This window comes from Molothrus ater, chromosome 4, assembly GCF_012460135.2.
Source record: "Molothrus ater isolate BHLD 08-10-18 breed brown headed cowbird chromosome 4, BPBGC_Mater_1.1, whole genome shotgun sequence".
NCBI lineage: Eukaryota > Metazoa > Chordata > Aves > Passeriformes > Icteridae > Molothrus > Molothrus ater.
The window spans coordinates 16,855,154-16,878,745 of record NC_050481.2 but is presented as its reverse complement, the minus strand read 5'-3'; the positions used below and the strand labels follow the sequence as shown (position 1 = coordinate 16,878,745).

Here is a 23,592-nt window from a genome sequence, read left to right as displayed (position 1 = left end):
AAAAAAATTGATAGCTTACACTGTCTAACTTGAGAACAGTTGTGAGACACAGCAGAACTCATTCTGAAAAGAATGTTTGTTTCTTTGTATGCCTTTCTGTTTTCCCTTTGAACTAAACTTCTGAGGCCTATTCATTTGGGAAAAGTGAAACCAAACCTGAGTTTGGCCAACGTGCTAAACTCAACTCAACTCTGCTCTGAAGCTTCCACCACATATTTGTGCAAGTACCAGTCCAGCTACAATTTGAGTATATGCTACCAGGTTGAAATTCAACCAGGTTTCTGAAAAGAACGCAGCTTCTAACAGGGAAGCCTAACTCCCCATTTCATTTCAGTTTTGGAAGCTCTCTCAGACAAACTGATGTTTGCTGTTAACAACAAACACACACACACACAAAGATCCAGCTACCAGGTAACCTGGTGCTGCCTGCTTGAGCAGATCAGTGGCACAGCACTCTGCCCACACTGCTGGAGAATGTGGGAGCTGCACCATGGAAAGTGTGCTGGGGCCCAGCCCTCTCCCCATGGGGGTGCAGTACAAAACCTCACCTGCAACCCTCTCAGCTCAGAAATTAAGGTAACAGTCACATACATAAATACTTCACAGGCCCAATGCCTAAATGTGAAAAATAATGCTTACAGGTATTGGCAGACTACTACCCCCAAACAGATCCAACTGGTAATGTAATTCCCTCTATTGTCACAGTTCAGTTTGTCTAGGAAAAAAAAAATCCACCTACTTTACTAAGCCCAACATTGTGGTATTTCTTTTCCATTATTTTCTTCACTGGTTCCTCCTCCTTGAAAGTAATGAAGCAAAATCCACGCCTCTTGTTAGTTTTGTTGTCCATGGGGAGCTCTATGGATTCGACCTGGTGGAAGACAGTGATTTTACCTTTTATCCTGCCATTCATGTCACTGCAAAATCCCTCTAACAGGTCATACCTGTTACTGAAATTATTTAGACTTGAATATGACAATGTGGTCTGACTACAAATACAGAGCCAAAGTTCTCTGTACCTAGAGCACATGGGACTTCCTAGGCAAACAGTAGTTAAAGTCTTTAGTCCAGAGTAAACTGTCTGTAAGTTTGGAAGAGGGCACATACTTAGCAACCAAACTGCCTGAACAGTTATGAACTGAAGCTGGCACCATCTGATAACCAATAGGGGAACAGCAGCTGTAGCAAATTCATACAAGACCAGCTTTTAAAAACTTCAGTGATACTTAGCTTGTCTGCACCACCAAAACTGGGGACAGAGACTACTCAGTTGTACAGAATTTAGGCAAAACTATCTCAATCTGTGCTATAGGAGATGAGCTGGGGTGGCTGAAGAGCATCTCACTGACCAAAGCACCCTGCTCAAAACACTGCCTCCCTCTCTGACTTATCCCAGCTCCCCCTTCCCTCAAACCAGGCTGCTCTACTCAGAGCCTGTAACTGAACATCAACATTCTGACCACTAACACACATGGAACTACAACGGCCATAAAGCTTACATTAGGTTTACATTAGCATCCATGCAGGCTGCACGTGGGGGATGCTTTCTATTAATACATTTGTGAAGACAGAACAGCTTCCACAAATAAAAGCAGTTTGTTTCACCACATACCTCACCAAAAGCTCCAAAATATTCCCGTATTTTCTCCTCAGGTGTGTCTGGAGACAGGCCCCCAACAAAAATCTTTTTAACAGGTTCTTTTGTTTTCATGGCTTTAGCTCTTTTTGGATCAATGACCTTTCCATTCAGCTTGTGTTCTTTCTGGTCCATGACCTGAGGATAAATAAAACACAGTTTTACACAGTTCAAGCTAAATGTTTCACTGATATTTTGAGTAAGGCAAAAATTGATTCAATTTCAATACTTGGATCACCAAGAAGTTGTTGCACAAAAACAAAGTTCTGTGATTTTTGGTCACTATCCACTGACAGTTCTGACAACTGGAACCACTTATTACCCAGCAGAAGCAAGAGTGTAACACCTCTCAAAAAGTACTCTTCTCATCCTCAAACCTTATGAAGTAAAAAATCTGTACTTTAGATATCACAAAGGTCATGAAGGTGAAAATATTTCTGTGTGCTGTATCCACAGCATTTTAGAAAAGTTAACAAATAATTTTTGCTTGGATAGAGCTTAAATGTATCAAAGCTATTGGTCATACTCTAGGGATTCACGGTACAGCTCTGGATTTTACCAGAGCTGTAGTACAGCTCTGCAGGACCAGAAGTTCTTTGCAAATGCTGCTTTCACAGCAGCAAGCAGCAGACATTTATACACTCTATTTTTCAAGCACCCAAGTCCAATGGCTTGCAGAACCTGTAAGTGCCCAAATCCACACCTCAGGAATCACTGCTGGTCCTGGACACAGCATCAAGAGTAAGATGGTTCATAAAAGAAAGCATTTTCACAAGCACATGAAACATGCTGCACCCCTGAATCATCTTTACCAGAAGATGTAAGAACAACGCCTACAGTCATCCTAGTGAGTGCTCTATCTCTGATACCTGAATTTGAACATGTTTCATTACTTTAATCCTACCTTATCCACACTCTCTGACTCTTTGAAGAGCACAAAGCCAAAGCCTCTCGATCTCCCGGTGATGGGGTCCAACTTCAGAGTGCAGTCCACAACTTCACCAAACTTGGAGAAGTAGTCCTTTAGATCCTTCTTCGTGGTGTCCCAACTAAGGCCACCAATGAACATTTTCCTGTTAAGACAAGTTGGTCAATCTGTAAATGTGCGTTACCCAAAATCCTGCACTGCCAAGCTTTATGAGCTCAATACCCTAATGCATGGAACTGGCAGGATTTTATCAGTCATGTCACTACACACATGGGCTGCACTTTTTGACAACTTGCTCAAGTGAGTCTGGCCAGGACAGATAAAGACTTTCACATACACAAACATCTTGCACTGTCTTCTCCTGCAGCTGCTTACTCTGCTGTCCCAAGAAACTACCAGCAGTAGTGACAAAAAGATATTTTACTACTTCTTTACATCCCCATCACATGTTTAATTCCATCCAGTTATCTGTGGAGCCTCCACACAACTGAAACACACGCAGGCAGATTAGATTTGTAAGGAAGTGTGGTTAAAACAGAAGCATTTATCTACCAGTCTGGACTGGACATATGCCCAAATTAATAAACTAAAATGAAGTTTAGTCAAGTTCCCTTCCCCAGAAAGCAGTTATGAAAAAGCAAAGTATTGGATGGTCAGAAGTTCTCTTTTCTCACAAGAACTTTATATAAACACCTGGCATAATCCATTACCATCAAGAGAATATCTCTCTAGTATTTCTACAGCACCAGTGCTGCTGGGCAGTTGTGTACAGCACATCATTCATAACCTGAATTTTCAAAAGCACACTGGAAGCTTAGAATCAAATCATGACCATCCCAGCATGTTAGTAAGGCATAAAAACTCAAAATTTTAAAAGATGAAAAATCAAGCCAGTATACACACAAACAAAACATTCCAGGTTATTAGGCATAGGGCTTAGGAAACCATTCAAAAGAGGATTTGATTTGAGATGATCTCTTCTAATACTGATAAAGAAGATTTTAGTGTGAGCTCTAACCAAAAAATATGATCCATTATGATCTATAAAAGCACTTTCTACAAAGCTTTGCCCGTTTTCACTGTCCCACCTTATTTCACAATCAGACACAGTTATCAGAAAACCTGAAAAACCACTGTATCATGTTTCCAACCCTTCCACTTCCCACGCACAAACATTGCTGCCAATCGTGTAAAAGAGCATTGCACCTCCACAACTCAAACTCTCTTGAATCAAAAGCTGCTCCTTTGAACTACCTCTGCTGACTTAGCTGTGCTCTCACAGAATTAACAAGAGCGTTCAGTTTCTGACAAAATCCATACAGATGAGGGGTTCAGGAGCTTCAGATGTTTTTATAGCAAGTCTCCAATTCTGTAAAGAAGGAGCACCAATTCTCCATCCCTTTATCTGCTTTTCCAAATCATTCCAGATCTCTCTTCAACAAAGTACCAACAGCCCCTTCTATCAGCTGTGACTTCTTACTGTCCTCATGGAATGAAGGGCCCACCCCGGTAAACCAGCAGCCTCACCCCAGTACAGGCAGTGAACCAAAGGAGCTTTCTGCCCTTTGCTCACCCATCATTAAGGTCCTTAGCTTGTCTGCTGTTCTGTGGAGGGCTTTTCAAGCAGCCAAACAGAAGACACAACAGGATGCAGCATCGTGTTTCTGACACACTGTGGGTAGTGTTGCCCTAGCAGCTACTACTGAACTGACACTTGCTACACAAACTACGGGCCTCCATGTTAACATACAGATCCCCACTTTGTATTCCTAAGGACAGGCAGACCAAGAGCCTCGGAAGGTTTTTCATCTCTCCACGCAGGAACTGCACCTTTGAGCCCAGTCACAGAGCAGCAAACCACAGCTGCTTCAGTCTGCCCCTACATCCACTACTCCTCCAAGGGACACTGAGCTCAGGTCAGGGCTACACCCCAAACATGAGCACAGCAATTCAGGAGCATGGCACAGCGCTGCCAAAAGCTTGTAAAAATACACACATTTCCTAGCCCACAGTATGGCTGGTCTAAGCCACATCAGCACATACAGCTTCCCAAAATAAGTTACCAGAAGTGCACTGGGAAAGCTTTCAAACCTTAGCTAAACAAGGTATCACAGATCGGCTTTTTTCCCTTTACTACCAGAAGTGTTGTCAAAAAAACTTTGTTTCCTGTACAGCATGAAGAGCTGATGGTTCAAAAAGACCGAACCAGACTGCGAGTCAATGTGCTGTGCGATATATGTAATCACTGCCCAGTATCACCGCGCGGCTTAGAGACCACTTTTTCTAAGCTCTCTTGCCTCAAAGGAACCTGAGTTTGCACATGAAAACCCTTTAATTGGTGTGTTTTCAAGGGTAATAAGTAAAACAAACATGCAAACGCCAAAGGCATTTACAGCTGTTAAGAACAGCTGAAAAGTAACAAAACCATTTTAATTTCTGCTAATGCCAGCAAAATACTCAAAAAATGGTTCCTGCTCTCTCTCTCTCTGCATTATCCCAGATTATTAACATCTCTCTCAGCAACATCCCAAGTTATTACTGAAGGAGGAAGACACTCAGGAAGGTTTTGCAGAAGGAATCTGCAGGACTCAGTAGTTAGCACTCCCTTATCCAGGTTATTTTCTGCCTTGACCAAAAACAGACCTGCAGCTCGAGTTTCACGGCCCGACAGGAGACAGCAGAGTGCAACAGCCTGTCCTGTCGCTGGATTTATTACACACAAATTTCACCGGCAATACAAAGGGACACTGCCCCAGGCAGAGACCATATAAAGATTAAAAGCTGTATTTACTCGCCATAAAACAGAGTAATAGAACATCCTGAGTTGGAAGGGACCTATCAGAATCATCAAATCCAACTCCCAGCCCTGCATAGGACACCCCAAGAGTCACACCATGTGCCCGAGAACATTTTCCAAGTGCTTCTGGAACTCTGTCAGACTTGGTGCTGTAACCACTTCCCTGTTCTATTGCCCAACCACCCTCTAGGTGAAAAACCTTTTCCTGATGCATAACCTGAACCTCCCCCGGCTCAGCTTCCTGTCTTTTCGACTCCTACTTCTCAAGTTTGGACACCACCTAACATAATCCTCCCGACAACAAGTTCCGGAGAAGCAGAGGCATGTTTTAGGCTGGGAAGAAGTCCCGGTAGCTGACGCCTCTGGCACTCGGCTAACACACAGTAATGTTTGCAGCACAGAGCAACACTGCAACAGCAACCAGAGCATTCGGCTACACCGAGTTACTGTCCTCACACACGCACCGCACTTTAACTCCTAGAAAAGGCATCGTTAAAAAGAAAAATAAGTAAAAGGGGCCTGCAGTTTGAGGCACATCGCACCATTTGCACATCGCGGGACCTGACGCCGCCCCCGCCGCTCGGCCCGTGACGTCGCCGAGGCGCCAAGTAAACAAACAGGGCAGCGAACGGGGCCGGGGGCGCCGCGCCCCGCCCGGGACACACAACCCGCCCCCGCCGCTCACCCCTCGTCCTCTTCGTTCTTGCTGGCGTCGATCTTGGCTCCCTCTGACTCGACCCCGCCGCCGCCGCCGCCGCCTCCCCCATCGGTGCTTCCCGCCCCCGCCTGCCCCTCAGGCTGCTCCGCCGGCTCCGCCGCGCTGCCCCCGGCGCCAGCCGCTACCGCCGCCGAGTCCAGAGCGAACTGCTGATCCGACATGGCGCCGCCGCCGCCCCGCACCGGCCACCCCCGGTGCCGCCGCCTCCCTGCCGAGGCCCCGGCCCCGCTGGCGGCCCCGGCCGAGCGCGCCGATCCCGCCGAGCCCTCCTCCTCTCGCTCCCTGTTTTTAATGGCGCCGCCACCGACCCAACCTAAAATGGCGGCCGGAAGGAGCGCGGCGGGCGGACACGTGACACCGCCCCCGGGAGCCGTGAGGGAGCGCGGGGGGAGCTCGGCGCAGCCCCGGGAGCAGCCGGAGCCTCGGGGGCCGGCATGGACACTCACGGAATCGATAGGGCTGGGCTGGGCCTCTGGAGATTATACAGTTCAACCCCCCCGCCCAAGGCAGGGCCACAGGAACTGGTTGGGGTGGGTTTGGAATAGCTCCAGAGAGGGAGACAACCTGCTTGGGCAGCTATTCCAGTGGTCTGCCACCCTCCACATAAGAAGTCCTTCCTCGTGGTGAAGTGAAACTTGTGTTTTAGTTTGTGATCATTGCTTCTTGTCCTGTCACTGGGCAGCACTGAAAAGCGTCTGGCACCATCCTCTTGGCACCTGCCTTTGAGATACTGATGTGCATGGTGAGATCCCCTTCAGCCTTCTCCAGACCAAACAGGCCCAGCTCCCACGGTCTCTCCTCATGAGAGAGAAGCTCCAGCCCCCATCACCTTTGTGGCCCTTCACTGGACCCTCTGCAGGAGCCCCTGGCCTTTCTGGTGCTGAGGAGCACAGACCTGCGCACGGTATTCCAGCTGCACTTTGCTAGCACTGAGTGGGAGGATCACAGATTCAAGTAAAACTTGCCTCTTAGTGCGGTTTTGTGTATTGAAAAACCACTGGAGCAATGAAGCTATGCTCTTGTGGCAAAAGTCTCCCTCAGCCCCTCAGCTGCTGTGGAGAGCAGTGCTGGATCCAGCTGCACTCACAAATGCAGTGTATGAACTCACACACTGCTGTGGCTTCTTGCTGATTCTTCAGTTTGTAGTCAGTGACATCAGTGAGTTCTAACAAGCAGGGTTTATTTTGATGCTTGACTAGGTATTTGTGCTGAGAAACATCAAATCTTCAGGCAGACTGCTGCAATCCTTTTGCCTCAGACAAAACACGCTCCTTTACCCATCCCAACCACTCTAATCCGGAAATGTGCTGGTTTAATGTGGTGATCCTTCTCCAGCACTCAGGCTTTTAGTTGTTGCTTGTTAGTGTGCACTAGATGGGAAACCTGTTTTCTGAAGGTGAGAAGAGTCCAGTATAGCACCTAAACTTGTACAGAAAATAGTTGATCAAGAACTTGTAATCTCCTGCTTGGAATTGGAATAGAAGTGGTGTGGGAAAGTAACTAAGCTACATTCTAAAATACTTGAGGTTTTAAGTGCTTGAGAAGCCTTGAAAAGCTCCAACTCCTAAAGCAGTGCAATCGGCATTGAAAAGGTGCTGCTACAGTTCTAGATCCCTCCTCAGATGTACAAAACTGGCAGCATTGTGCCAGAGACCACTCTCTCCTCGCTGCTGCAGAGGGCAGGGCATAACTCTGCCATCTTCCACAGTGAGGCTAATTCCAAGCACTCTGGTGCTCTCAGGACAGATCAGGAGGAAGAAGGGCGTGTATAGACCTGTTCTCACAGTAACCTTCATCTCCAGAGAGATCTGGCCTTCCACCCAAGTAAAACTATAGTTACACCACTTTAAGGTGACAGCAAGACTCCACAGTCACTTAAGTAAGCATTTATTAGAGAATCTTTTAACATGAAATTATACAAATAAAGTTTGTATAAACACAAGTCCACATTGTGTCATAACATGAATGGCAAAAAGAAAGTAAAAACCATAAAAGAAAACTAGTCGGCCGCTATGTACAGTTGGACACAGTTGTGTCATTCACTAAAAGTCTTTTACAAAATAGTCATTTCCTCTCACGAAGACCACCCTCCATTCACTCGCGATGCGTTGCAAGATGGCTTTTTGTTGCAGTATCTCTACCTAAAAAATCAAGACAAAATGCATGTCAGATCTGTGACAGTTACTACAGGATTGTTAAAAGGTCCATTTTCATGAACTGCTTTAAGTCTTCTATATATTCCTTTCTTCACTGTTAAAGATCATATGCATATTTATTAAGGTAACACAAGAGGTTTGTTTAGTTACCCATCAGTAATTTATTTTCCCAAATATTCAGCCCAGCTAGGAGGCTGCTCCAAAACAACAACCATCCAATTAAGACAAGGAAGCAGGCTCTGGATCACTTTCTTTTCCATTGGAAACACTGCCAAAAGGCTTTCTGATTATTTGCTTATACAACTAAACGACTTATGTGCAACACAAGTCAGGTCACTTTAGTTCAGACAGTCCATATGCATATGATCTTTAATGTTTATCCAGATTTAAAAGTTCGTTTTGGTTTGCAGATTTCACTATTAGCTATAAAAAGAAAAAAGCAAGCATTAAAATCTTAAAGAATGCACATTTAAAATGAGGTTCCACAATTGAAATACAACACTAAACAGAAGACCAAATGATTAAGCTGTAAAGGCATTTATGTACTTTAACTCCTGTAAAAAACCATTTAAGTTAAAGACACTTAATCTCCAAAAAAGATTAAAAAAAGAAGCCAAAGTCTGAAGTTTTCCACTTTAATCTTTACGCTGGTACATGAAGTTGGAAGAGACCATACCACAGGACAGCGTTTTCTGGTGTATGCCTTGCGCTCTGCCTGCAACGTGCGACCCCAGAGATAGACGTGGTCAGGGTGACACACGGCCTGCAATGAAGTTCCCGCTGGCGGGTACAAACAAGGTATAATGTCAGAGTCAGAAGACAACATTCTTGTTTTCCTTAAGTTGTACCCATTTCAGTACTTTACCTGTTAATACTTCTAATAAGTTTAATTATTCCTCTAGATCACCTGGTACACAACGCAAACCAGAAAAACTCTTATGTTTTTCTGAAGTACTAAAGAAGATAAAGTCACACTTTTACAAAGTTAAAGATCTATAGACACGTAGGCAAAGCTGGTTTTAAAAAAAAGTATTCTTTAAGTTAACAAAAGCTTAATTAAAGGAAAAGTCATGCTAGGCAAGTTTTTACTCTTCGTTTGTCTATTGATCTTTAAATTAGATTAGGCACAGTCGGAGTGGAGCTTGTGCTCCTGTACACACCTGTTTGTCAGGTACTAGGTACTGCCTTAGTAGGGCTGGTAGTTGTTTTGGTGGTTGCCGCCGCCACGGGACGCCTTCCCATACGTGCTCTGTTGGCCTGCAGGTAGCGTGTGGGGAAAAACAGAACCCACAAGCGTTAGCACCAGCCTCAGAGGGAGACTTCACCCACAGCAGCACACCAAGGGATCTCAGCTTCAGAGCCACGGGCTGACTAAGAGCAGTGTTGCTCTTGTTATGGGGAATGAGGGCAAATCCACTTACCACTGTAATCTGTATATCCCGGCCCATATCCGTAGTTGGGATAGTTGTACCCAGAGTAGTCGTAGCCTCCGTAGCCACTGTAGCTCTGATCACTGTAAGCGCTATTGTAATTCCCATAGCCTTGATCATAGTAGTTATTGAATCCTTGGTTCCAGTTTTGTCCCTGACCTGAAACCAAGCATAGCAACTCTAAGTTTTAAAACTTATTCCACTCCTCTCCTGTGCCCCTTTATCTAACTTCTTGGATATGAGAATAATCAGTAATTGCCCGAGCACCAAGTGACACCACAGGACAAGCCTTACTGTGTGGTGTGAGTTCTGTCTGCACAACCTTCAAGGACTGCGATGCATTAACCTGTAATGTACCAGATGATCCCTTCTGATCCATTTGAAGGTGCAGCAAAGTGACCACCCCACTCCTTAGCAAACAGCTCCTGGTTTTGGGCCCATGGGCCAATTAAGTGTATCCCTTTCAAGTGAAAGTATAACTGTGCTGGCTACATGGTCCACTAAGGATGCACAGAAGCAACCTATCCCACCTTGCCCCTTCACCGCTTGAATGCAAGCACAGCAAGAGGAGATTCCCCAGCTTCAACAAGCAACCAGAACCACCAAAACACCACTTACTCACAGGCTACTTTACACATTTGATTTAAACATGAGATCTGCACGCAGCCTGCCACCTGGAATATCTACAAACACCAAAGTGTTTGGTGAACACTTACATTAACAGAACCACGGAAAATACTCACCCCGTCCACGTCCCCTTCCGCCTCCACGTCCACCAGAAGAATTGCTTTTCCCTCCTTTCTGCTGCTGCTGCTGCTGCCTGTACACCTCTTTGGGCTGTGCTACTTTGATTTCACACTGTAAGGAGAGAAATCCTTTAACTTACTAAGAATTCCAAGAGCATTCTGTGAGTTTCTTTCACAGAAGCCTACAGAGACAGATTCAACCTGCTAGGAACATGAGTTTTTCCTACCTTGCCTGAACCAATCTGGTGGTATCTGCTCTCTAGTAACTTCTTTACTGGCTCTTCATCTGTGTATGTGATAAAACAGAAGCCCCTCCTTTCATTCGTCTTTGTGTCCATGGGAAGTTCAATGTTTTCAATCTGAAATCAAAATGAATACAAACAATGTGTGAAATCTGTAAGTAACCTTTTATGCCACCAGAACCAACTGGCAGCGCAGAATCTACACTGACTACTTTTAGCAGCTCTAAACCAGACCATTACAATTTTATGAAATCATTAAGACATAGTTTTGGCCAACTCCCTCCTCACAAATTCTTTTGCAAGAGAGAGGCAAGACTACACATTTGAGAATTAAAGGTGGTTTTATATGCCAATATACTATACCTCGCCAAAAGCACCAAAGTACTCCTTGATCTGTTCTTCAGATGTATCTGGACTCAGCCCACCAACAAATACTTTTTTGGGTGGCTCCTTCCCTTTCAGCGCTTTTGCCCTTTTAGGATCTATTAACTTGCCATCCAGTTTGTGTTCCTTCAGTTCCAACACCTAAAAAGCAGACAAAGGAACAAAGTCTCACATCACCACAGCCACACAAGCTGGCTTCGTGCCATGGGTCAGCAGGAAAAGCACTCACCTTCTCCACGCTGGCAGCATCCTTGAAGAGCACGAACCCAAACCCCCTCGACCTTCCAGTGACCGGGTCTGTTTTGATCGTGCAATCCACAACCTCGCCAAAGCGCGAGAGGTACTCCGTCAGGTCCTTCTTGCTGGTGTCCCAGCTGAGGCCTCCGATGAACATTTTCCTGGAGGGGACAGGAAGCGCGTACGGGTACGGGTGAGGGAGCGCCGGGAGAGCCCCCCCCGCACCCCACAGGCCGCCGGTGACGTCAGGGCCCCGGTCGGCCCCCCCGTCCGTGTCCCCGCCCCGCGGAAACTGGGTCACCGCCCGGGACACAAAGGCGGGCGCGGCCACGGAGCGGGAAGGGAAGGCCGCGCTCCTCCCGGCCCCCGAGCCGCCCCCCCGAGCCGCAGGGCGGGCGGCGGACATGGACGCGCGACTCCCCCACACCTCCCCCCCCCACCACGTCCCCGGCCCTACCCGTCGTCCTGCTGGTTCTTGCTCGCGTTGATCTTGGAGCCCTCGGCGAACTCCTCCTGGCCGCCACTCATCTCGGTCGCGTCCTCCATGGCGGGGCGAGGGCGGTGGGGGTGCGAGGGCGAGCGGCGGAGACAGCGGAGACCTGCGCCCAGCAGAAAATGGCGGCGGAAGAGATCCGGGCACCGCCTGCGCCTCTTTTATATAGCCGCGCCGGCAGCCAATCAGCGCCGCCCTCCCGCCCGGCGCCGCAGCGCCCCTAGCGGCTCGCGGCGGGGCTGCAGCAGCCGCCCTGCGGCCGCCATCGCGCGGGCTGGGCCGGGCCGGTGCCGCGGCTCCGAGCGGGCACGGGCACAGCCGCACCGGGGGACCGCGGTGGGCGGGGGCCGGGGCTGAGCGGGCCGGCCGGCGGCGGGTTGTAACGCGTAACCCAGAAACCCCGTTCAGGCGGCGGCGGCGGCGGGGAGGGGCGGGGCGGGCGCTCCGTGGGCGGGCACAGCCGGCGCGGCGCTCCCCGCCGCCGCCGCGCGTCCCCGGTGCGCCCCACGTGCCGCCGCCGCCGCCATGGGCGTGCTGCCGGTGCCGGCGGAGGTGCGCGCCATCCTGCTGGACATCGAGGGCACCACCACCCCCATCGCCTTCGTCCAGGTGAGACCCGGTGGCCGCCGGCCCTGCGGGGGGCTCCGGTAGCATCGCCGCTCCTGTCGTGACCCCCAACCCTGGCGTCGCGGGGGGCTCTCGGAGCGTCGCCCTTCGCACCGTGACCTCCCCGGCCCTGAGCTCGTCTCAAGGCAGGCCGGGGTACCGCCGGGAACGAAAGCCGTGACCCATTTTCCGCGTTTTTCTGAATAATGCTCGCGAGAAAATGCGCCTTGTCTTGGCGACCGGCCGCCCTGCGGTGGGCTGGGGAGCAGGACACTGCCGCGGAGGTCGGGCAGGGCAAGGGTTTGTTTCACTGATGGATATAGGGCAGCTGGGGTGCTCAGAGGTTTGGGCAGGGCAGGGGTTTGTTTCACTGGTGGATATAGGGTAGCTGGAGTGCTCACAGCCTCGGGGGTTCGGGCAGATCAGGGGTTTGTTTCACTGGTGGATATAATAGGGCAGCCGGGGTGCTCGCAGCCTCGGAGATTGGGGCAGGTCAGAGGTTTGTTTCACTGGTGGATATAATAAGGCAGCCGGGGTGCTCGCAGCCTCGGAGATTGGGGCAGGTCAGAGGTTTGTTTCACTGGTGGATATAATAGGGCAGCTGAGGTGCTCGCAGCCTCATCCCGGAAAAGCCCTCGAGCGTCGCTGTTCCTTTGATGGCTGGAGCTGCAGCACCGCACCCGGCTCTGCAGAGCTTCTCAAGTGCGGACTCTCTGAAGTACGAGGCTTCTTGGGCTTAATTTCGGTAATTAACAGCTTGCAGTAATCGATAATTCTCGGGGTTATCCGCTGCCTTTTCCCTTCGGGAGGCTGGTGCGGCCGAGTGCCCCCGGTGTGCAGGGGCAGCGTGTCCAGCCCTGCGGGAGAGCAGCGCCGGGGACACACCGAGCGCTCGCCGCCGGGACCGGAGCGGCAGCCAATGCACGAGTGGCTTCCCTTGCCTAGGAGAGAGCTTAAGACTGCTGGAAATGCTGCTTTAGGTGCAGAACCGAGGGGACTGGGAAGTCTGTGGGTCACAGACGCTTGGAGAACCGCAAATTGTGATAGCCGGGGTCCCTCCTCTGCGGGCGGCTTTGCTTAACAGGAGGGAGAGGCTTGCTCGGATGGATCCCTTCTCCTGCCGTTCATTAACCCGGATTTCTCCGGGTTTTACAGCTTTCGGTGGATCTTTGCAGCCAGTGGCTTACAAAGGTGCTTTGTGAACCCCATGGCAGGTGAAGGCTCCTGCCTGGCTTTCTAGAGGCTTCTGCTGACACAGTCTATCAGATGAACAGCATGACCTACATCCATGTTCTTCCAGTGCTCTTGAAGAAACTTCAGGCCTAGGTGGCATTACAGCTGCCTCCCTCCCCTCAATATCTTTCAGTTCAAACAGTTTGGACAGCTCAGGTTTCTTACTAAACATCTAACAGAGCAGCTAAGTTGTTTCTGTCCGCCTCAAAGTCATTTTGCAGTTGTGCAAACAACATGCCATGCACCTGAGACTTTGGGTCACCCGAAGCCTTTCTGATGCAGGGAGGCCAAATGAGTTTTGATTCCCAGTAAAATTCAGTTTGATGGAAATCCTTGGAAAATGCTTGAAACAAGTTAGTTTATTTGGTCTTTCAGTTAACCTCTATTTGCCTTTGAAAAGTCCACTGATGGTTCCGTGGACGCTTTATTCTTCGCTATTAAACGATTTTATTTAATCCTTTTTCTAATGTTAGAATTACTGAATCTGCAAAGTAAGGAAGTAGAATGATTCAGTTGATGGGTGGATTAAGGAAAGATACCAGAAAAGAGAGTATTTGGAGTCTTTCCTCCACACAGACTCATGGCCTATTAAACTTAGTACATCATTGACTGGGATCACTCTTGGCATCCATAAACTATCTGTCCCACTGAGCTGTCCACTACTCCAGCTGTCACATGGGTGTCCCCTCTTAGCTCACAGACTGATGCACTTGCCAAGACTTTTACCCTTTTAAAATCTCACAAATCACAGAATCCACTGATCTTTCAGAGTCAGTCAGGGAGTTTTTCTTAGCCAGCACAAGAGTATGGAACACTGCTTTTGAAAGACAATTGAGTCCTTTTGACATCTGAGTTGTAAAGAGATTAAACCAAGCCAGCAGGTCAGCTGCATTTCCCAGTGGATTCTCTTTAATTTCCTCCATGATTTAAAAAATAGCTTGAAAGTAAAGGAAATGAGAGGTTAACTAGGGCATTACAAGGCTTCTGATTTCCCTAGTCAAGTTTGTGGTAATTCTTAAAGCAATCTGCATTGTTTTTAAAATATATAACATGGAAAACACAGTATTAGAGCAATAGAAAATTCTGCAGTTCTGCATTCACATCACAGTCTTGGGACTGCTACTTTCTTAATTCAGTAACAAGCTAAAGATGACATACAACAGGGAACAAGAAACTATGGGCCATTTTTTGAGGAAGGCTGAGTTCAGGTTAGTTTTTTCCCAATTAAGAAAAGCTCAGTTCTCTACCCAAAGGAAGGACTTCCCTGCTCTTCTTTCCCTGCCCTGAAGCTTTTTCTGTACCTGGAGATGCACGGTGGCTGCTTGTGGCTTCTGACTCGTGAAACACCATTAATGAGAGCAATTTGTAATTATTTCTGGTTGCCCTTGGGATCTCTGTGAAGATTTGTCATTTTCCTGTGGCTCTTTTCCCAAACCCCATTTAATTTAATTTGCAAGACTGTCCTGTGGAGTTCAGTGTCACGGGACCAGGCTTTTCATTTTAAAAGGTCCTCTAGCTTTGGGGAGAGGATGAGACCTGTTTTCAGAATGACCTTTGCTAGGACAAGTGCCTCATCAAGAATACAGTAGCATAACTTATCTGTTCAGAGTACATACTTGTCAGCCTTTTACTCCTCAGCTGGTGGGAATGTGGGGTCACATGTGCCATTTGAGACATATTTTTTGGCAAGCCCAGGAAAAGTTATCACCCACCTTTCCATCACAGGCTTTAAAAGTTTCAGCTATGTCAACATTTGTGTAAAAAAATCCACCTGCACTGACCCTGGCCTGAGGCTGTGACCAGGCAGACACCCTTGGCTGGAAGTTTCACCAGCTGCAGCACAGTAGGGGAAGCTTAGATTTGGGAAAATAACTGTACAGGGCAGCATGTGTGAACGGTTCCTTTAAAAGCCAGTCAGCCTTACCTCTGCCAGCTTACAGGAGCAGCCTCTTTTTCTGCCAGGAGACCTTGTTCCCTTACATCAAAGACAACGTGAAGGAGTACCTGCGCGCTCACTGGGAAGAGGAGGAGTGCCAGCGGGATGTCGGACTGCTGAGGAAACAGGTTAAGTAACAGAGTCATTCCCTGTCTCTGCATTTGCATTGCTTGCCTGAGGCCTCGGGTCACTCGGACTCTTGTGGTCACCCCACATTTGTCCCTGTCTCTTTGCCCCCACCCATGGAGGCCAGTTGCCTTGAAGGTTGGATTCTCCCCCATCCAAAGCCTGGGGTTGGGCTTGGCAGGCAGCAGCTTTCCTCAGCTCACCTTGGTCTTCACAGCCCCTGGGCAGCTGTTGAGCCAAGACTTTCCAGCTTTTTGCCTGCACTGTGCCCTTCTCTTGTTGAATCCAAAACTCTTTTGGGAAGCAGCACAGGGGGATGGCACTTGTTCCACACAGAGCAGTGGATGCTGCCTCTGTACAGGGACACAGTATCAATTTGAAACTTGTGGCTGAAGCCAACAGATGCATTTGCTTCTTTGCCTTAATTACAGTAATTAAATACTTAAGCAAGCATAGTTCTCATTAGAGTATTTACAATACGGCTACAGTAATGCTAATTGTTTGGTTTGGAAAGTACAGTCCAAGCAAGTATTTCTAAACACAACTGGAGTCTCAATTTTCCATTGAGAAAAGCAGACAATGTTGTAACCCCTAGTGTGAAGATCAGTTCGAGCAGTGTCCTGTACAGCAGTGCATGGATGCAGATGTTAGATCTGTTAGATTACTTTTCCTACATTAGAGGTGTGGAAATTGCTCCACCTCTTCCCTCCCCTCTTTTTATCATGGATGATTGCACAGAACCACAGAATAATCTTGAGTTGGAGGGACCTACACGGATCAGCAAGCCCAACTCTTTAGTGAACAGCCTGTGCAGGGATCAGCCCCACAGCCTTGGCACTGTTAGCACCGTGCTCTAACACCACTGTGCAGGCTCAGGAGGACTCCAGCCTGGACGGGGCCGTGCCCATCCCTTTGGAGAGCGGCAGCGGGGAGGAGGAGCTGGAGCGCGTCATCCAGGCCGTGGTGGACAACGTGCACTGGCAGATGTCCCTGGACAGGAAAACCACGGCACTGAAGCAGCTGCAGGGCCACATGTGGAGGGCAGCCTATGCCACCGGGCACGTCAAAGGAGAGTGAGTAATTGTGTGAGTAGTTGTGTGCCCCCTCCTGGGGGGCAGCTGTGGGGGGCTCAGCAGATAAGTCAATATTTGAGAGATTTCTTGGTAAACCAAGAGTTACAAGTATGAGCTTCTTACAGTTCTCCATCTTGCATTTTTATCCCCAGATTGCACTCATATTTTGGAACAAGTATAAACAAGCCAGAGTTGCAGGGTCAGACCCTTTCAGTTGTTTCCTCCTGCTTTGTCTTTTACCTGTGTGTTTCCTGCCTTCCACTTCTGTTTGTCTTCAGGTTCCTCTTTGTTTCAGCCACAACACAGGAGTGCATAAGTAGGGACAATTGAAATTAAGCCTGATCTTATTTAAGAGATGCTTGATTAAACTGTGCATTTCAGATCTCTAAGTAAGTAAAACAAGCCCATAAATTCGCAAAGTATTTTGCCAAATGAGGAAAATGAGTATTTTGCCAAGGAAGAAAATGACCTGACAGAAAAATGTAAACATCCAAAAGCAAATCAAGCAAGACTCATATCCTGTTGGTTTTGTTTTTAAAAACAAGGCTAAATTGTCTTTCAGTGACCCAAAAACTGTGGGGAAAACTGCCTTCTTGGCTGCATTCAAGGAGTGAGATCTCTAAAATATCTTTGTCTAGCTCTGCATCACCTGATGCTGGAAGAGACCTTCTGGTTCCAGGAGCCCTGGGCAGATTGAAAATGAAGTCCCCTTGCAAACTAATGGGACAAAACAAATTGTCACAGTGCCTGGCAAATGATGTCCCCCCCGGTGCCTCTGGGTTTGCCCTTACCTTACCTGCTGCCCTGTTTTGCTCCAGAATCTTCGAGGACGTTGTTCCAGCCATTCGGAAGTGGCGGGAAGCAGGGATGAAGGTCTATATCTACTCTTCAGGCAGCGTGGAAGCCCAGAAGCTTCTGTTTGGATACTCTACAGAAGGTGATATCCTAGAGGTAGATAGCCTTACCACCTTCCTTACAGCTTCTCCCCCTGCAGAGTACTCCCTTGCCACAACCACCCTTGCTGTAACATTTGTGAATGAATTCTGTGACAGGAAGGTGGGGCAGTGGGATTGATCCATGGGAATTCAGCTCAAGGCTGCACCAACCCCTCGTTACTGTGGCAGAAAGGGAGGGAGGGAGATTTATCCCTGCTCTTCAGGTGGCACTCAGCAATGGCCTGTGCTTCTCTCTCTTTCAGCTCTTTGATGGCCACTTTGATACCAAAATAGGCCCCAAGGTAGAAAGTGAGAGCTACAGGAGGATTGCTGCCAGTATTGGGTGTGCCACCAACAACATCCTCTTCCTGACAGATGTCCCTCGAGGTATGTGACCTGCCAGTCCTGCTGCCCCTCACCTGTGCAGGGGAGGCAGGTGCTCTTCAGAGGTGTGCTGCTGCCTTCTGACAAGCACCCCAGAAATGCTTCAGCACCTTCCCTCTAGCTGCTGCCATCCTCCTCCTTCACACACCCAGGCTTGCACACAGCGGTGGGATATCCATGTGCAGTGCTGCAATGAGGGAAAATAGGTCAAGTAGAAAAGCTGCCTTTGCACCAGCCAGGCAGGAGAGAGTGCTGAGGCACGGCCCATTTACAAACAGGGTCAGTGGTTTGGCCGGTGCTCAGGGAAATGATGGTGTTTGCTGTGTTGCTACGTGGCTGATTCTTTGTGCCACTTTATGGTCAGGTTGTGTTCAGCAGCAGGAAAACATTGCTTCAGGTTGCCAAGACTTGACCCATGAAAGCCAGGCTTGAGAAGCTAATTTAATTTCCTGCTTTAGCTGGAAAGATCTTTCTGGCAGAAATAGCACTGGGTCTCAGTCTGAGCCAGCTCAGTCCCCCAGAGTTAGTCCTTACCTCCTTCCCAGCCTTGGCAGCAGAGCTGGTGGGAGCTCCTTTTCCCTGGATCATCTTCCAGTGGCCTTTTGTGCTCAGGGAGCAAAAAGAAGCTTGTGAGAAGTGACTGGGGGAGGGGGCTGTTTGACTCACAAATGCCACAGGCTGACCACAGCCTCATGACAGGAATCGAGCTGATGGTGTGTGGTGCCTGGAAGGAGCCTTGGACAGCCATCAGCTGGCAGAGGGGAGGGGATGAGGCAGCCAGCTTCTGTCCATTCCTGCAGCTACAGCCAGCCACAGCAGGTCTGCCAGGAGCTGGTTCCTCTCTAGAGCCCTGCCATGTGCAAACACCGATTTCTCGCTCTCAGCCTTTAAAAGCACTCGAGTTTTTGGAGCACCCTCAAGCCTCAGGGACCCTGCTGTGAAGAGGTCAGTAAGAGCTGTCCCCTCTCTGTTTGTTTCAGAAGCCAATGCAGCCGAGGAGGCGGACACTCACGTGGCTGTGGTGATCAGACCGGGCAACGCGGGACTGACGGACGATGAGAAATCCTATTACAGCCTCATCTCGTCTTTCACCGAACTGTTCTTGCCTTCCTCCACTTAGGGAAAGCAGTGCATGCACAAAAGACTGTGCTTCACCTAATTGTCCTTGTGAAATGTTAGGTCATTTTGTCCATAATCAGAATTTCAAACCAAATCCACATTTTATGTCTTGGGCCTCGTGCGGGCAGGTATGGATGGAGAGTATGGTGTGGGGTCCTTCGTGCAGTAGGACAGAGGCCTGCTGCCAGCTGGAGATGGGAACAGGGCAGGGAGCAGCACCCATGAGCCCTGCTGTTCCTCCCCTTTCCTGGCTAGCAGTTAGCTAAGGGGATGCTTCCTCCAGACTCATCCCCTGAAAGCTGGTGCTGAGATGCCACACTGTGAGCTCTGTCCTTGTTAGAAGCAGTCTGCAAACAAGGTTCCTGTTCCCTTTGTCCCAGAGGGAGCACTGGGGACCATGGGGGGATATGTGAGCTTCTCCCTGCAGACAGGATTTCTGCTAAGTCAAAAACATTCACAGGTAGGATTCCCAAAGGGAAATGCCGTCTGTGGGCTATAGTACAGTAGGACTGGGCTGCCACAGAACCAGCCCGTGCTGCAGGCAGGCTCTTTAGACAAGGAATAATGTGTATCTTGGCTGTGTCTGCAGCAGCTCTAGGTACAAAACAGCACAACTTGCATATGGAAGCTGCTTAGAGCTCCACAGCCAGCCTTCCCAAAATAAAGTCGAGTATATATAAATACAGCTTTAAAAATTAAAGTCTGGACACACTTCACTGCTGCCTCTTGGTGCTGTGCTATGGGATACCACTGTCTGAAGCCCAAAGTCAGCTTGACAGCATTTCTCAAGTATCTCAGCACTGACCCACAGAGCTCCTCCTCCAGCCAAGATCACCCAGTCACATGTTCATAGCACTGGTCAGCTGTGAGCAGACCTTGACAAGCTGCTCCTGAGGGCAGACATCCTGCTGCATTTGATGAGAATTAATCCTCTGACCTTTTCACCTTACCTAAATTGTGCCAATGTAGATCAGATGGTCATGGAGCTTTTCCTAATGTAGTAAATAAAAACACACCTTTGCTTTCATTGTGTTCACTCCATCACAGCATTTAGCCCAGTGTCTTAGCACCAGTGATCCCAGCACCTAAAAGGCAAATGTTATTATTTTATTTCGAAACCTGTGAACACTGTGTTCCTGCTGTCACTTTCCCCAGTCCTTTAAGGCAGCAGCCTTGTCCTGCCAAGGAAGCTGTACTACCTCCCTGACCATTTTAGGATTTCAGTTGTGGCTCAGTGCAGGAGTGAGAGCCACAGGTAGGTTATACCTGGTAGTACTGGAATCAGAGGCAGTCTGAAACTCATGTCTGAAATCCTGTTTCCCCATTCCCTGCTGCTGGCACTTCATGCATGGGTGTCTTGCCCTCACAGCCAGCCAGAATATAGGATGTGCTTGCTGCCTTCCTGAGCTCTGATTTATACCTACAGCTGTCCCTGTTGAGGGAGGCTGATAGGTAAAGAACAATGAAGAGACAACCACTTGGGGGGGAACCAAATTGTGCCAGCATGGCCCTTCTAAAAATTTAATAGTAGCAGGTCAGGCTGTGGGGCAGCTAGTCCAGATGCCTTTCTGGGCTGTGCAGTGGGTGTGATGCTGCTCCTAGAAAGAGCCTGCTAATTAGTGCTGTTACAGTAAGTGTATCTGCATGGCTGAATGGTCCCTGGCTTCCTTAAGTGATAATGTTAATCATTACACTGTAAATAAATACTCACCTTTTGTTTTGCCTTTGCCATCAGAAAGCTATGCTTGGGGTAGGGACAAAAATAAAGCTCACTTTCTCCATAAAAGCACTTTATTTAGTGGTCATGTTTTAGTGTACATTGGTTGTCATTTAGTTTTACTGAAATGTGCTGTTAGAAATACTCTTAAGAAATGTACAGAATTATCACTAAAAACCTGAAATTCAGTTTGGATTGCATATAGGAAAAGGAGCAAAAGGAAAAAACATAACCACATCATTTTTTTTTTCCCTTTGATAAAATTACAAAAGCTAAAATAATAAACTGAAAGTATTAAGGGAAAAAAGACACAGTGAACTATTTACAGTAAAACACCCTTACAACAAACTGCTATTTTGTACTCCATATGGATTGAGTGTGTGCCAGTGCAAGAGGATCCCACCTGCATGTTCTCCAGACTGTCCCCTCCTGTCCTTGCCCGGGAGGAGCTCCCTGGATGAGCCCCTAGGGAGCTGGCACCTCACACTGCTGTGTCCTTGGCCACTCTCAGCACATCCTTCTGGGAAAGCTTTCCACTCATGACTGCCACAAGGAGGAAGCCTTCAGCATTCCACAACAACCCTCTGTTGGCCAGAAATCCTCTGGATTTCTAACAGCTGCCTGAGAACAAGTTTTGGTGCACAGAAAATAAAGGGCTGGCTGAAAGCTTTCTACTTAAAACACAGTTTGTCTCAACTGTTTCTCCTCTCAGGAGAGGCCTGTGACCTTTGCAGAAGACTGAATGCCCTTTTGCCTTTTCCCTCTCTGTCAGAAATGCCACAGAGTAGTACAAGTTCCCCTTCAAGTGCCTTTTCCTACCATTTTAATTTCTGCTTGTTTTCCTGCAGCTCAGACATGATGTAAACCTAAGCTGAGCCTGATTTGTGGAGGAAAATAGGAGCCATGGGGAGAAGCAATTCAATCACTCCTCTACCCAGGCAATACAGCAGCCTTCCCAAAATCAGGTTTTGAGCTCCTTCTTATCTGAAAACAGACCTTCTGTTTGAAAACCTCTCTTTAGGGAGAGAGAAGCCCTTCTGGTTTTGCTGGTCCCTTCTCACACCTCCAGCCCTCAGGCAGATCAGCCAGCCTCCATGCCAGAACTCCCTCCTGGCACCCTGGAAGCCCATTTAAACCTGCAGCAGGCTCCATTCAGGACAGCTGGCCACACTGAGGGGCCCAGAGCCCAAACCAGCATGTCTGAAGTTTGGCTTGCACAAGAAGCAAAACCAAACCCTGTGCCCAGAAGCACTGGTACTGTTCTTGTGGCAGATGAGCCTGGTGTCTCTAACACAATGTTTTTCCCCTCAGTGAACATTAAAAAAAATTTAAAAGCTTTTGAAATACTATACACAATGTGTGGTGGAAGCACTGCACATGGAAGAAGCAGCCTCTTCTGGGTTGTCTTCAGAGCACAGAGACGTTCTCATCTCGGTTCAGCACCTCACTCCCAGCAGTGCCCACCAGGAAGCCAAGCACAGCATCCCAGTGGCACCCCTCTGGCCTGGGGATGATCTGCCTGGCCACAAGGCAGCACCAGCCAAGTCTCACTTCCTGATCCCAGCACAGTTCCTTCCAAACCCAGATTTACCGTCAGCCGCTTTCCAGGCTGGAAGAAATGCCTGCCTGCTTGCCATGAAAGCCAGTCCACTGGGGTCTTCTGTGTCTGATTCCAGGTTCTGAAGAAACAGCTGCTCCTGCTGCCCCTACCGAGCTCCCCCGGCTGGCAGCAAAGAAAACAACCCGGAAACACATGGAAGATGCAGTCTGGTGACTCGGGAATAGGTGGCTCCTGAAGACTCTTGCTGTTAGAAGCCTGCTTCCTTCAGCTCCTTCTCTGCAGGGTGGGCTGAGCAGGACCAGCCTCAGAGGGGCTGCTGAATGTTTTGAGCAACAGGAGGGTGACAGAGCCACTCAGAGTCACTGGTGGCACAAACTAAGCGGCTTGTGCACTCTCATGCTGCCATTGAGAGGGATCCACTCCTCTTCCAGCAGACACCTCTGTTTGTTTGGCTCTTAGTGAGACAGCTACCCTCAGAGCCCTTTGGCAATGCCATCATGATTGCACATGGAAAGAAACTCATAAAAAAGTGTAAATGAGGTCATGTTTCACCCATGAGACCACACCTGCCCCCCTCCCCCCTGCCAGAGGACAGGCTACACCTGATCTGTCTGGTACTCGGAGGCTTCTGACAAGCTTTCGGAAAAGCTCAGGAAGTTTTCCTGGTACTCAGAACAAATTATCTCAAATCTGTAATGCCTGAACTCCACTGCAAAGGTGCCAAAGTAGCACAGGAAGCACATCACTAAGCCCCACTGGATCCTGGAAGCATGCATGTGAATGCCCTGGGCCATAAGGATGAAATCTGGAAGAGGGAAGTCAAGGACAACAAGTGGGAGCAGAGACACCAACCAGTTTGAAAGCCAACAGGGAAAAAAATCTGAACAAAGTCACCTGGATAAGTCAACCCATCCAAACATCATGAGGAGAGTGTGAATGTGATGTTAGAGATGAAAGGGATGTCAGGTGTCCAATGATGCCCATGGAGCACAGCAGCTCTCCTATACAGACCAGGGCTTCCTGATCCCAGATCAGGGTGATGAACATTTACAGAGGGGAAGACTCGGGTGCAGAGAAGTCAGTGACTTCCTTGAGCATCCAGCTAGCCAGGGACAGAGCCAGCAAGTGGGGACCT

The 23,592-nt window shown here is 48.6% G+C and overlaps 4 protein-coding genes across 17 annotated transcripts in view; 1 reads left to right on the top strand and 3 right to left on the bottom strand.

Moving 5' to 3' along the window:
• Positions 1-6,351, bottom strand: part of HNRNPD (heterogeneous nuclear ribonucleoprotein D) — a 9,251-nt gene extending 2,900 nt beyond the window's left edge. For 2 of the 3 annotated variants that reach the window (XM_036382343.2, XM_036382344.2), the window contains exons 1-4: positions 6,047-6,351; positions 2,541-2,709; positions 1,613-1,774; positions 740-871 (exon numbers count right to left, since the gene is read on the bottom strand). In XM_036382343.2, coding sequence (XP_036238236.1) covers positions 740-871; positions 1,613-1,774; positions 2,541-2,709; positions 6,047-6,240 — 657 coding nt within the window. In that variant the 5' untranslated portion in view covers positions 6,241-6,351. The remainder of the gene's footprint in view (positions 1-739; positions 872-1,612; positions 1,775-2,540; positions 2,710-6,046) is intronic. The other variant, XR_008508350.1, reaches the window with a different exon arrangement.
• Positions 6,352-7,949: 1,598 nt separating this feature from the next.
• HNRNPDL (heterogeneous nuclear ribonucleoprotein D like) lies at positions 7,950-11,902 on the bottom strand. 3 transcript variants are annotated; one of them, XR_004980137.1, is made up of 9 exons: positions 11,732-11,902; positions 11,267-11,435; positions 11,017-11,178; positions 10,639-10,770; positions 10,409-10,523; positions 9,657-9,824; positions 9,396-9,492; positions 8,912-9,015; positions 7,950-8,220 (listed from the first exon to the last, which is right to left on the bottom strand). XR_004980137.1 is itself a non-coding variant. In XM_036382361.1 (8 exons), exons 1-7 carry the CDS (start codon positions 11,818-11,820, stop codon positions 9,422-9,424), a joined length of 906 nt encoding a protein of 301 aa, XP_036238254.1. In that variant the 5' UTR covers positions 11,821-11,902; the 3' UTR covers positions 7,950-8,220; positions 9,396-9,421. The 3 variants fall into 3 exon arrangements, 1 of the variants encoding a protein (XP_036238254.1); XR_004980136.1 differs by having other exon boundaries at positions 8,912-9,492; XM_036382361.1 differs by lacking the exon at positions 8,912-9,015.
• A 340-nt stretch (positions 11,903-12,242) lies between these two features.
• ENOPH1 (enolase-phosphatase 1) lies at positions 12,243-20,968 on the top strand. The gene is made up of 6 exons (XM_036382362.2): positions 12,243-12,376; positions 15,569-15,670; positions 16,539-16,741; positions 17,560-17,692; positions 17,940-18,063; positions 19,041-20,968. Exons 1-6 carry the CDS (start codon positions 12,293-12,295, stop codon positions 19,178-19,180), a joined length of 786 nt encoding a protein of 261 aa, XP_036238255.1. The 5' UTR covers positions 12,243-12,292; the 3' UTR covers positions 19,181-20,968.
• The window catches only part of TMEM150C (transmembrane protein 150C), a 26,571-nt gene continuing 23,931 nt past the window's right edge, over positions 20,953-23,592 (bottom strand). For all 10 annotated transcript variants that reach the window (XM_036382366.2, XM_054514749.1, XM_036382363.2 and 7 more), the window contains one exon: positions 20,953-23,262. In XM_036382366.2, the coding sequence (XP_036238259.1) occupies positions 23,054-23,262 (209 nt within the window). In that variant the 3' untranslated portion in view covers positions 20,953-23,053. The remainder of the gene's footprint in view (positions 23,263-23,592) is intronic.

Coding starts and splice junctions, on each gene's coding strand:
- HNRNPDL (XM_036382361.1), bottom strand. CDS start 11,820: ATGGAGGACGCGACCGAGATGAGTGGCGGCCAGGAGGAGTTCGCCGAG. Junction 10,771..11,016: donor ACTTTGGTGCTTTTGGCGAG/GTATAGTATATT, acceptor TTTTGATTTCAG/ATTGAAAACATTGAACTTCC. Junction 9,825..10,408: donor CGGAAGGGGACGTGGACGGG/GTGAGTATTTTC, acceptor GCTTGGTTTCAG/GTCAGGGACAAAACTGGAAC.
- ENOPH1 (XM_036382362.2), top strand. CDS start 12,293: ATGGGCGTGCTGCCGGTGCCGGCGGAGGTGCGCGCCATCCTGCTGGAC. Junction 17,693..17,939: donor CAGAAGGTGATATCCTAGAG/GTAGATAGCCTT, acceptor TCTCTCTTTCAG/CTCTTTGATGGCCACTTTGA. Junction 18,064..19,040: donor CCTGACAGATGTCCCTCGAG/GTATGTGACCTG, acceptor TGTTTGTTTCAG/AAGCCAATGCAGCCGAGGAG.